Raw genomic sequence first — 13,227 nt, 5'->3', positions numbered from 1 at the left:
TATCTTACCATATGACCTGCCCATTTTATCCGGTTAGCTTTTATATGTCTGACGATGTTTTCGGTACCACACAGATTCATCAGTTCAGCATTACGGCGCCTTTTCCACTCTCCCCTCAATTCATCTCTTTGAGGGACAAATATCATTCTGAGAAGCGAGGACTTTCCTTCCAAATACCAGAAACTTATTTATTTCCATGTAGAGTCCATATTTCACTTCCATATGTAACAACTGGGCGAATAATTGACATGTACGCTGTACATAGTCTTAATTTAGATGTTATTTTTTGCTGCTTAGATCTTAATAATGGTGATAGAGAGTATAATGCTCTATTCCCGCAGCTATCCTTGCTGAGACTTCTTTTTCTATGTGGAAATATATGAGACTTCTATTTCCCAGATATTTAAACTCTCTTACTACTTCGAAATTATGGTCATTAATAGTTACAATAAATAGAATATATAATAATATAGTTTATAACGATCCAAAAATCTTACAAATTTAAATCTTACGAAACCTCCAAATAAGAACACTCTTGGCTCTTTTTTTTCTATTGGCTTTATTAAATCGTTCGATAAGCAAAACTCTGTTGGCGTTGGATAGTTGAAAAATATTATGGGATCCTGAATTAGATATGAAGAGGATCAAATAGAGCCCGCTAGCCAGGTGATACCTGCCTTTCTTGTCAATAGGGCGAGGTTTGAGCATTTTTTTAGATCAAAAGTATCTTTGGCAGCAGTGTTGTTTGGGTTTGGTGATAGTACACAGTTTCTCCAGTACCCAACTGGTGAACTCAATTGAGTCGCCCAGGTGAAACTTTTCTCCCCTTCACGTGCATTCTATTAATCATTGGGATATGCCAATGCCATCTTGTGAAATAAATTTAACATTAAAACATAATTTCATTGTTTTGTAGATAGTGGAGCTAGCTCAACATCCAAGCCGAGTATCAGTTCCAGAGCTGCTAAATGAATTACAAGTAACAAGAAATGAGCTAGAGAACATAAGAGTAAGTACCTTGTGGTTATTTCATGGGATTTGCATATCGTTTTCCCTTTGCGTTCTTTTGCACTTCATTTCAACTTCAAATACATCAAAAACGGAAATAAATCATAAACTAATTGACTGTAACGGGTAGATAACAGCAGACAACGAAATAAAAATACGAACATGGAAAGAATATAGAAGACTTCTTTCAAGATGAAAGACTCGGTCTAATAATATCAAAAGAACCAGACAGCGGACCAGTGATGATAAACGAAGAGGTACTACAATGCGTCCATAAAGTAACGCATACATTCATTATTTCGTAAACCGGTGATATTAAGGAAAAATCCCGAAACAGGTCGATTTTTATTTTTAAATTCCAATTTTTTAGCATATGACGTCATCCATCTGAGCATGATGACGTAATCGATCATTTTTTAAATGAGAATAGGGGTCATGTGATAGCTCATTTGAAAGGGTATTCAATTCTCTATTCACTAATATAAGCATTAACATATTTATTTATACAAAGTGTTCAAAAAAACATTTTTTTAATTAAAATAATTGAGACAAAAAGAAGAATGTACCGTAAAGTGAGGTTACTTTGTGACACTTTTTTAGGTTTTGTGATGATATAGTACATACACTTTCGGTTTATTATAATTTTAAAAATATCACCTGAAAGCTCAATCTTTGCTCTATGTACAGTGAAAACTTGAATGCGCTATATGTTATAGAAATCAAGAAAATATCGAAAAAAGTTGTCACAAAGTCGCCCCAGGGGTGGGGGTTTCTTTGTGACACGTAAGTTTTTCTGCGATATTTATATGGAATTCTAACTCTGGCACAAAGAAACACCTTCTAACACATTTTAATGTTAAATGGAGGTAACATATTGTGTTAAAATATAAATTTACTTTGGTAGAAATATCTTCTAAAAATTCTAAAATTCTAAAACCTAAAATCACCTGTTTTGACGATGCGCGATGATCAAATCAGCTGTGGCATGACGAGCGAAGTTGCACTAGGAGCTTTGGTTATTGTTCCCTAGATAGTTCACGTAGTCTACTATTGAGATAAAACATTTTAATTATTCCAGCATTTCTAATGGCTCCACCAAGTTAATAAGTTTAACTTTAGAGGTCACTGTCACAAAGTAACCACATGTGTCACAAAGTAGCCTCACTTTACGGTATGTAATTTATTTAATTCAAAATACGTTTTACTGTTGTCAGAAAACAGGAAAAAAATGTTTATTTGACAAATAAATATTGTTTTTCGCTTAAATTCAATGTTAAAGCTGCCACCCACCTGTCTCTTGTCAGTTTGAACATTTCGTTTAAACGAAAATCAATGTTTCTTTGTCAAATAATTTTTTTTTCTGTTTACTGACAGTAGTAAAATGTATTTTGAATTAAATAAATTACATATAATATTCTTCTTTTGTCTCACGTGTTTTAATTGAAAAACTGTTTTTTAAACACCCTGTATAAATAATTATGTTAATGTTTATATTATTGGATAGATAATTTAATACCCTTTCAAATGAGCTATCACATGACCCCTATTCTCGTTTAAAAAAATCATCGATCACGCCCAGATGGACGACGTCACTATGTATGTATATGCCAAAAAATCGTAATTTAAAAATAAAAATCGACCTGTTTCGGGATTTTCCCTTAAAGTCGCCGGTTTACGAAATAACGAATTTATGCGTTACTTTATGGACGCACTGTATGCGCTCAATAATATGAAGAACGGTAAGCCAACTCTCAAATTAGAGTTACCTAATGTAAGCATGAAGTATAAACTTTCTGAACTATTTACTGCAACTCATCAATATTCGCTATTAAGGAGAAATTGTCTGCATATCTCAAGTGATTGATAGGGATTCTGTTTACTGTTTACTACCACTCCAACAGATAACATGAAAACTTATCAGTTATAAAATTGACAAACATTGAGATTGAACTATGATATAACTTGATAGAGATTAACTAGAATACGAAATTATGTAATACGTTTTAAGGATCATTTCCACTTCATTATTTCTTTATCACCTGCACTTAGCGCTATTCCCTTAATATGTGTTTTAATTGGTTAACCAAAAGCTTCATTTTCAACCCATTTCCGTATAAAGCCGAGATCCGATGGAGCGTGGCGTGGCACTGTTCACCAGTTTAGATCGGCAAAGAGTAATAGAAAATAAATATTAATGAAAAGAAAAGAGAGCACAGTTCGGGCCCCACGTTACTGTAAAATTAATAAACATTTACTTTTTGCTAAATTCAATCAAACCATTCTGATGGAGCTTGTCACCTCGAGTATCGAGGGTACACCACCAGTATTGGCGGTAGAAATTTTAGTAAGTTGATTAATTCAAACAATGATAAAAATTCCAACACAACGCCCTTAGACCACTCCATAGTAAAATTACCTCGACACTGACCGTACCAGTCCCTGGCCGAGTCAGAAGGGTCTGTAGCAGCTTCTGATTTCCTTTGAACCTCGTTATTTTATCGACAAACTACGGGAGAGCTCACGCCACTTCGCACCGGCCATAAATGAAGGGTTCAGTCCTAGACCAAGGATCGTAAAGTACAAATTTTGTGGGATTTGTGAATTCCCACGAAATAGTTTTCCCCACAGAATAGTTTTTATCGTTTTCTATTACATATTTTCTATTTTTCTGGCCTGCCACGTCATGTTCCATTGGATCCCAGCTTAATAATTTAACTAACACTATAGACCAGGGCGCATTTATAAAAATATTAGTGCATTTGGACGTTGTGATGTGACTCATATTTTTTTGCAGAAATTGCTTGAAAATAACTCATATAATAATATTTGAGTTATTCTCCCATTCAAAAAGGTCCGGAACATTGTTTAAATAATCAAAATGTCAACAAATGAAGGAAAAATTCGATTTTTTTCTTCGTTTTTGAATTGAAAGTTGCGTAATTAAATTTTATACAATATAGGATTAGCTAAATATTTTTAAAATTGTCACCCTTGTTGCAAAATAGCAATAATTGCGAAAAAAACATACAGAAAACAAAAAACAAGTATTCGCATTTTACGTTTTTCAACCATTTATGCTACACTTAGGACCTTCTTATTTTACCCATAAAAACTTTATGACATAGTAAAATAATACTGTGAATTTCATTAAGATCGGTTTAATAGATTTTGCAAAATAAATTTTGAAATCCAGCTTTTGCAAAAAAATTCATTTTTTCAAAATGTTGCAGGACTGAAAATAAACCAGACAACAAGTTGAGTTTTTTTGCGTATAGAAGAATACTGTACCTTTCATTTACAATTTGCAAAATTAAAATCGGTTAACCACCACGGCGTCAGGAATTTTTTTAAATAAACATTAATTTTTGATTAGGCATTCCAATGACCTTTGATAATTATTGATAAATTTTAATTTTTAGTACATTTCGATATCAATAAATAAATTTGTTCATTGCAAAATAAAAACACATACTCTGTCCTTTGAAATAACACTTTTTTTAGCAAAAACTTTCTTTGTTCATATATTTTAAATAATAGAATAAAAAATTGAAGAGTCTCAGATGCAGAATCCATCAATTTAATAAAAATTAAAATGGTAAATAGTAATTTAAACCTGAAACTTTTCGCGTTGAAAGTTCTTACTGGTACATCCTCAATCTGCGACTTTTTCAATTAATAAGACAGCAGACGACGAATATAGAAAACGAAAGGGAAACGATCACATTCCGCCTTCATTCGTCTAGAAAAAAGACAGCAGAGGAACTTTCAGTACTCAAACCGAGTAAAGGAAATAAAATAATAAATGATGGTTTTTGCTTGTTTTCGATTCAGAGGGTGGCTCACCTCTAGAGAGGTGTGCACGCTAACAAAAGCTACTGAAGACGCCTGAAATGGTAGAAACAGCCTGTCTAGCGGGTGTGCAACCCTCTGAATCGGAAACAAGCAAAACCATCATTTTTTACAAAACCATATTTTACAAACAATAATCAAATTAGTTTGATTTTTGTGGAAATAAAATATTAAAATACAACAAAATATAGAGTAAGAAAATAATATATTAGATAAAGATTGGAAGAAATTTTGATGGAAATCAACTTGTGTGAATCGAACACCGCTGTCCTGCGCGTAGCACCAAAAATTAATGTTTATTTAAAAAAATTCCTGGCGCCATGGTAGTTAATCGATTTTAATTTTGCAAATTGCAAATAAAATGTACAGTATTCCTCTATATGTAAAAAAAATGTCAACTTGCTATCTGCTTTATTTTCAGTCCTTCAACATTTTGAAAAAATGAATTTTTTTTGCGAAAGCTGGATTGCAAAATTTGTTTTGCAAAATATTTTGAACCGATCCTAATCAAATTTACAGTATTGTTTCACTATATCATAAAGTTTTTTTGTGTAAAATATGAAGATCCTATGTCTAGCATAAATGGGTGAAAAAGGTAAAATGCGACTACTTGTTTTTTTATGGTTTTTTCGCAATTATTGCTATTTTGCAACAAGGGTGACAATTCTTAAAAATTTTAAGCAATCCTATATTGTAGGAAATTTAATTACGAAACTTTCATGTCAGTGCAACTTTTCTCGGAAGTGAATACTTTGAAAGTTATAATCAAAAGACGATGAAAAAAATCGAGTTTTTCCTTCATTTTTTGACATTTTGATTATTTAAACAATGTTCCGGACCTTTCTGAGTGGGAGGATAACTCAATTATTATTATATGAGTTAATTCCAAGCAATTTCTGCAAAAAATATGAGTCACCTCTCAACGTCCATCTCAAAACAGATGCGCCCTGGACTACTAACCAGTGTGTGTGTTTTGCTTAAAATAATACCTTTTTCAGGACGTTGAGTATGCAACAACTTCTAATAATTCACAACCACTTTTGAGTGCAAAAGAGGCACTTTCTTTGTGGGTACTTGGTGCAAGGAAGGTAAACACGTCATAAAGTAAAGTACTGCACCTCATTGGCTTTCAACTAACAGTGTCAGGTTAAAAATTCAAAACTAAAATAGTTATACGTTCAGTGTTTAGTGTTCACTTTGTAGTTGTCAACAAATGATTGCAGAAAACCGTATCTTAATCCTATTACAAAGTCATTTGTATTTGAGTGTAGTGATGTTGAAAAAGTAACTATTGGTTACAAAGTACTCGTTACTTACGAATACCGAAAGTAACGATTACTATACAGAGAGGCAAATCGTTACTTTGATTACTCTGATTACTTCGGTACTTCGTACCAATCGTATCAGAGCTAATAACGACTATTGTATCTACTTTGATTACTTTGATTACTTTGATTACTTTGATTACTCTGATTACTTCGTTACGTCATACCAATCGTATTAGAGCGAGTAACGACTATTGTATCTACTTTGCTTACTTTGATTACTCTGAATACTTTGTACCAATAGTACCAGAGCGAGTAACGACTATTGTATCTACTTTGATTACTTTGATTTGTTCGTACTTCGTCAAGGTCGTTATTGTGTCGGAATACCCTACCTACTGAAAAATACGATTCTCGATATGATTACCAGTACTCAAATGCAAAAGTAACAAAAGTAATCATAGTAATCAAATCATTTTTATCCCTTAATCAGATCGGCGAAGGTCGTTGTTATATCGGAATACCTATACAAAATAGCTACCTACTGAGAAATAGGTACGATTCTAGATATGATTACCGGTACTCAAATACAAAAGTAACAAAAGTAATCATAGTAATCAAAGTAACGAATACTGTAAATGATTACTTTATACAAAATACCTACCTACTGAGAAATACGTTCTGGATAATATGATTACCGGTACTCAAATACAAAAATAACAAAAGTAATCATAGTAATTAAAGTAACGAATACTGAAAATGATTACTTTATACAAAAGTAACGATTTGTAACGAATACTCGAAAGTAACTATAATCAACACCACTATTTGAGTGGTGTCGTTCAGTCTCGAGAGGTAAACATACTGAATAGCAGGTATAATAATTAAACGTACAATAGATTAAGAATTATTACTTTTCTACCTGTGCCGGAAACTTAACCATACCACTCAAAGTCAAGTGACTGTGTAATAAACTTAAGTTTAAGATTTTCCTGTAATAATTTGATGGCAACTATACTCTTAATTTTTTATAGTAGGCATGGACGTCGCCAGGATTATTTTCAGGATGTTTTTCAAGCTAATTCGAGCGCTTCGGACGCTTGAAGACTACCATGCTTTTGGCCGCCGATAGAATTAGTTTCACAGAATAAAATACAATATTTCGTAAATGAGAATACTGTGAATGTTATGTTTGTATCTAATTGTAAGTTAATTTTGTAGTATGTTCCTGATGACGTTGAAAAAAAATCAACGAAATATCGAACTTCTGAAGTAAATGTAGTTTTACTTCAAGCCGCAGACTATATCCCCGATATAACACTATTTTGTAGTGTTATACAATATACTTGCACGGTTGATAATTACTAAGGATTTCGAATTTAATTATACAGGGTGTCCAGAAACCCTACCGACAAACGAAGACAGGAGATTCCTCAGATAATTTTAAGACAATTCAACTAAATTTACCTTTACTCCGAAAATGCTTCCTAAGCGTGTGCTCACTACGGAGACCAAAGGATGGTATCCTAGCCTAGAGCATAGTATCCTACTCTTCATATTCGTGAATTCTCGCATTTAAAATAATGTATTTATTTTACCTGGCAACCGAAAGCGATCGAAACTATATTTCGATCGCTATGTAAAATAAATGCATTATTTTGAATGCCAGAATTCACGAATATGAAGAGTAGGATACTATGCTCTAGGCTAGGATACCATCCTTTGGTCTCCGTAGTGAGCATACCCTTAGGGAGCTAGAGCTCTTTGAAGATGGCGTCTTGTTATTAGTTTTTCTTAAATACCTCCAGAATACTTCTAGCTAGAAAAACGAAAATTGGTACACTTATTTATCTTTCAGAGATATATCTATTCCATCCATTGTGAATTTCTAGTACCGGTCATAGGCGTCCGTTTTGGGTGGGGCAATGGTTATTTTATCGCATAACTTTTTTGTCTTTAACTGTTAAGCATATTTGATACTGGATTATTAAATTGGGAGGTATTCTAGTATTAAGAGGTACTCTTGCTTTAAGTCGATAGGACACACCGTTTTCTAGAGAAATCGATTTGAAAATTTTCGTTTCCTGAATTTGAAAAAAAAATTTTTTCAAAAAAAAACGGTGTTACCAACTTAAAGCAAGAGTAACTTTTAGTACTAGAATACCTCATAATTTAATAATATAATCTAGTGTCAAAAATTCTTAAAAATTAAAGACAAAAGTTATCCGATGAAATAACTATTGACCTACCCAAAACGGACGCATATGACCGGTACTGGAAATTCACAATGGATGGAATAGATATATCTCTGAAAGATAAATACGTGTACCAATTTTAGTTTTTCTAAATATGTAGTTTTTTTTTTTAATTTTTTTTTTGATTTTCAAAAAACGAAAAATTTCAAATTGATTTTTCTAGAAAACGGTGTATTCTATCGACTTAAAGTAAGAGTACCTTTTAGTACTATAATACCTTATGTTTTATTAATCCAGACTCATAAAATGCTTAAAAATTAAAAACAAAAAAGTTATGCGATAATATAACTGTTGCCCTAACCAAAACGGACGCCTATGATCGGTACTAGAAATGTACGATTTATGTAATCGATTTATCTCTGGAAGATAAATATATGTACCAATTTTCTTTTTCTAAATAGAAGTTCTGGAGATATTTAAGAAAAATTAATTACCAGACGCCATCTTCAAATAGCTCTAGCTCCTTTAGGAAGCATTTTCGGACTAGATGAATTGGGTTAAATTGTCTTAAAATTATCTGAAAAATCTGCTGTATCCGTTTGTTGGTAGATTTTCTGGACACCCTGTATAATTCATAACATTAGAAATTAACTGCGCAGAATGATGGTGTGAATCTGCGAGTAAATATCACTGTCAGTATTAGTTGGTTTTCTATATATTGTATATCCTATATTTCCGTCTTCTTTCTTTATAACCAACACAACTAACAATGGCAGTTGTTGGTTACTCTCCAGTTCCACGGTAAACTCTATTTTGAGGTGAATATTATTGATGTGTTGCAGGAATGTGGAGAGTTTTTCTTCTCTGTGTGCCCAGATCAAACATTTGTCGCCAACCTAAATCTGAGTTTGGGTTTATTCTCGGCTACTTGTATTGGTTTTGTTTCCACATCTTGCATAAAAAGGTGTGTTGTTATGGGTGACACTAGTAAACCCATCGATGCTCCTTCAACTTATTCGTACCTCTGGTGCTTGTAGATGAAATAGGTGTTTTCAAGCAATGCCTCGTCAAGTTTAGTGTATCCTGTTGTATTGCATATTTTCCGCATATAATTTCTAACGATGCTTCTACTGGAACATTGGTGAATAATAATACTACATACATCAAAGTTAACTAACGAGTGTCCAGGCTCGAGAGTAACGTCTTTTATCACCATCATCATTGGCTATACAACCCATGGTGGGTCTTGGCCTGTTCTAGAATCAGCTTCCATTAGGTACCTCCTATCCTTCGCATTGGTCTTCCAATTTTGTACTCTTAGCACTCTTAAGTCGTCTCCCACCTGGTCTTTAAAATGTGCTCCGTGCCTTCCTCTTCTCCTCACTCCATCCGTTCTTTCATTATAAATGTGTTTCGACGGATTCTCTCTAAGTGGCCTAGCCACCGCAGCATATTTATGTTGATGGACCTACCAACGTCTTTTATACGGTCGATAAAGTGACTTGTGTTCGTGATGTAAGACATTTTGCCAGAGGTTGTAACGGTGATCCAATAGAGCAGAATATTGGTCGTAATGCTGGGGCCACACTAGCGTCTAATGTCATTAATTATCGCATTATTTGCCATCTCTGTAATGGAAATTATGCGATAAATAACGGCATTAGACGCTAGTGTGGCCCCAGCATAATAGATATATCGGAGTTGGTTAAATACAAAACAACGATAAGTCTATTAGGTCTGGATCCCGCGTATGAAAAAAAGTTGATTAATAGCAAGCTGAAAATTTGTTAATAGCTTAAGGGTGTCTAGTCGGATAAACTTTGATATATGGGAATACTGGAACAGGGGCAGTTTTAATTGTGGAACAGGTTAAACATTTGGAATGGTCAGACCACGAAAACTGTACATTTATTTTGTCCGACAGAATAGACTTAAACTCTCCGAATAGAGATTAAACTCTCATGCAAAAATCAGACTGCTATTTATCACCTGTCATAATTCCTGTCATTTGACATATTCTACATGTTCCACTCATTAAAACGCCCATTTGGTGATAAATAGCAGTCTGATTTTTGCGTGAAAGTTTAATCTCTTTTCGGAGAGTTTAAGTCTGTTCTGTCGGACAAAATACTTGTGCCGTTTTCGTGGTCTGGCCGTTCCAAATTTTTAACCTGTTCCACAGTTAAAACTTCCCCTGTTCCAGTGTTCCCACATATCCAAGTTTGTCCGACTAGACACCCTTAAGCTATTAACAAATTTTCAGCTTGTTATTAATCAACTTTTTTTTCATACGCGGGATCCAGACCTATATTTATATCAATTCATTTCAGTTAAAGTGTAACATATTTTTTAACGTGATACTGTTTGGCTGAATGCATTATAGCACTATGTTAAAAATGTAGACAGTCCATTATTTTATTTAAATTTTGCATGTCTCATTATATTAGTAAACTTAATTTACATACAGTCTAAAGAAGCAGCATTATTTACGTTGAGCTTTTTGCTGTCAAATAATTTATTTTAAAAGCAACTCAAAGCAAAAATATGGGCCCATTGTTGTATTGGATAATATAAAACCTTTATATGGCTTAAGGCTCAGTTACATGACGCCAGTAATTCGTACGAGTTACTCGGGTGAGTACGGTTTAGTGCTTCACAGGAATAGTGGCGTCAAAACGTTTTTAATGTGTAGACGCGCCTTCGGAAACTTCTTAACACATCAACTAATCACTGGTACCTGGTACCAGCTACTAGAAACGTGTAACCGATATCACCGATGTCTAGGGTGCTAGTGTGTCATAAAGTCGAGTATTGCGTAGGAGAAGTAAGTATTGGTGGGGAACCTACTCGTGACTCGTGATTGCTTTCTATTTACTCGACTGTCATGAACAGGAACACTCGCAACGAGTCCTCTGCTGGAATATAAAACACCAATTTACACAATAGACGAAGCAACAAAGCACTAAAATCGGCCTTATCTCCGAAAAAAAAAGACAAGACGGATCTTAATAATTATTTTTGCATTCGGATCGTGAATGCGCCATGAAACTTTGTGAACCGGAGCCATGATATAATATTGAAAAACTGCATACAAAAAATGCATTCTTAAAGTGCATCTCAAACAGACAATAAAAAATATTCAGAACTCGTCAATTATCGGCGGAAATGAGTTCAATTTTGTTATTCGGGGGTTTTTGGAGTCGTTGAAAACGAATATGACGTCAAAAATGATCTCCGGAGTACCTGGTACCCAGAGTACCTACTGTTTACCTCGTCTTGTGAAGTTTTCGGCAAATTCATTAAAAAATAGTCAAAAATCATTACTCGGAGGTTTTTGGGGCCGCTAACGACGAATATGACATCGGAAATGATTTTTGGGAGTACCTGGTGCCCAGGGTACCTACTGTTTACCTCTCTTGTGGAGTTTTCGGCAAAAAAATTATTAAAAAATTAGTCAAAAATAATTACTCGGGGGTTTTGGGGTCGCTAACGACGAATATGACATCGGAAGCGATCTTCGGAATACCTGGTGCCCAGGGTACCTACTTCTTATAGAGTTTTCGGCAAATTCATTCAAAAATTTGCCAAAAATCATTACTCGGGGGGTTTTTGGGTCGCTGACGAAGAATATGACATCGGAAGTGATCTACGGAGTACCTGGTACCCAGGGTACCTACTGTTTACCTCGTTTTCTGGAGTTTTCGGCAAATTCATTAAAAAATTAGTCTGGGCACCAGGTATTCCGGAGATCGTTTCCGATGTCATATTCGTCATTAGCGACCCCAAAAACCCCCGAGTAATTATTTTTTACTAATTTTTTAATGTATGTAGATAAGGACACACCATTAAACTTGATAAAAATAATAAACTTAAAGATAAAACCCATAACTAAATTAAAATTCATGGTGACGTTTCAATTATTACTTTAATCATCGTCAGAATAATAAGTTTCTTGAGCGGATGCTTTAAAATAATTTGAAAGGAACAAACAATAATTAATGAAAACGTAAAAATGACATTGACAATCATTGGGTTAAGTCAATAATTTCAAACACGCCATGTCTTGTTGCGTGTTTAAGGGTGGCTTCAAAAGAAATATGGATAATGCCTCCTTGATGCTGAGTTCCGTTGGAGAACTTGCATGACCAATGATTGAGAAATCCTTACGACTAATAGGGTGGTCAGAATCAGTCATATGTTGGAATACCGCTGAATTTGGAATTGTTCTTGATCGTCTTCCTAAATGAGGAGTGACACCTAAGTGTTCGCAACATCTGACATTAAAGTGACGTCGAGTCTTCCCGACGTACGTAGCTGCACAGCTACTACATTTGAATTGGTATATAATGGTAGATGCGAGATCACTAGGAATCATGTCTTTCACATGGAAACGAGATCCTATTCTTTCCAAAGTCGTGAAAGCAAATCTTAATTCTATACAGGGAAATGCTTTTTTAATTGTTCTACGGATGTTGCGTCGGATTTGTAAGCTGTGGTAACCAGTATATGGAAGTTTGATATACAGTAGAACCCCGCAAATCCGAACTAATTGGGGGGACAGCCTGTTCGGATTCCGAAAATTTCGGATTATCCGAAAGTTAGCCTAAGAAGCTAACGAAGATGATTTTTAAAAGATTTGGACTGCCACCGATCCCTTTATGAAACTCTATCCACACGTTTATGCCTCCAATATTCTAAAGCTGAAAAATATTTAGATCACTGAAATATTAAATCGCTAACGCCAGTAGTTTTGTTTCGTCACGGGACATGGGAATTCGGCCATGTGAATGATTCATTTAATTTGTAATCTGGATATTGATTACACTATGTTTCTCATGTTTCTTATCTTTTTCAATGTTTTCGTTCATAGTATACCACGGAAAATGTGTATTATGCACATTCCTTTATTG

General features: G+C 34.3%; 1 protein-coding gene across 4 annotated transcripts in view; it reads left to right on the top strand.

The window, feature by feature from the left end:
• Positions 1–13,227, top strand: part of LOC114327138 (protein quick-to-court) — an 80,190-nt gene that overhangs the window by 55,348 nt on the left and 11,615 nt on the right. For 3 of the 4 annotated variants that reach the window (XM_028275652.2, XM_050646336.1, XM_028275650.2), the window contains exons 10-11: positions 917–1,009; positions 5,856–5,945. In XM_028275652.2, the coding sequence (XP_028131453.1) occupies positions 917–1,009; positions 5,856–5,945 (183 nt within the window). The remainder of the gene's footprint in view (positions 1–916; positions 1,010–5,855; positions 5,946–13,227) is intronic. The other variant, XM_028275654.2, reaches the window with a different exon arrangement.

This window comes from Diabrotica virgifera, chromosome 3, assembly GCF_917563875.1.
Source record: "Diabrotica virgifera virgifera chromosome 3, PGI_DIABVI_V3a".
NCBI classification, from domain to species: domain Eukaryota; kingdom Metazoa; phylum Arthropoda; class Insecta; order Coleoptera; family Chrysomelidae; genus Diabrotica; species Diabrotica virgifera.
Note: the sequence above shows the minus strand (reverse complement) of the source record. Positions and strands in the feature narration are given on the sequence as shown.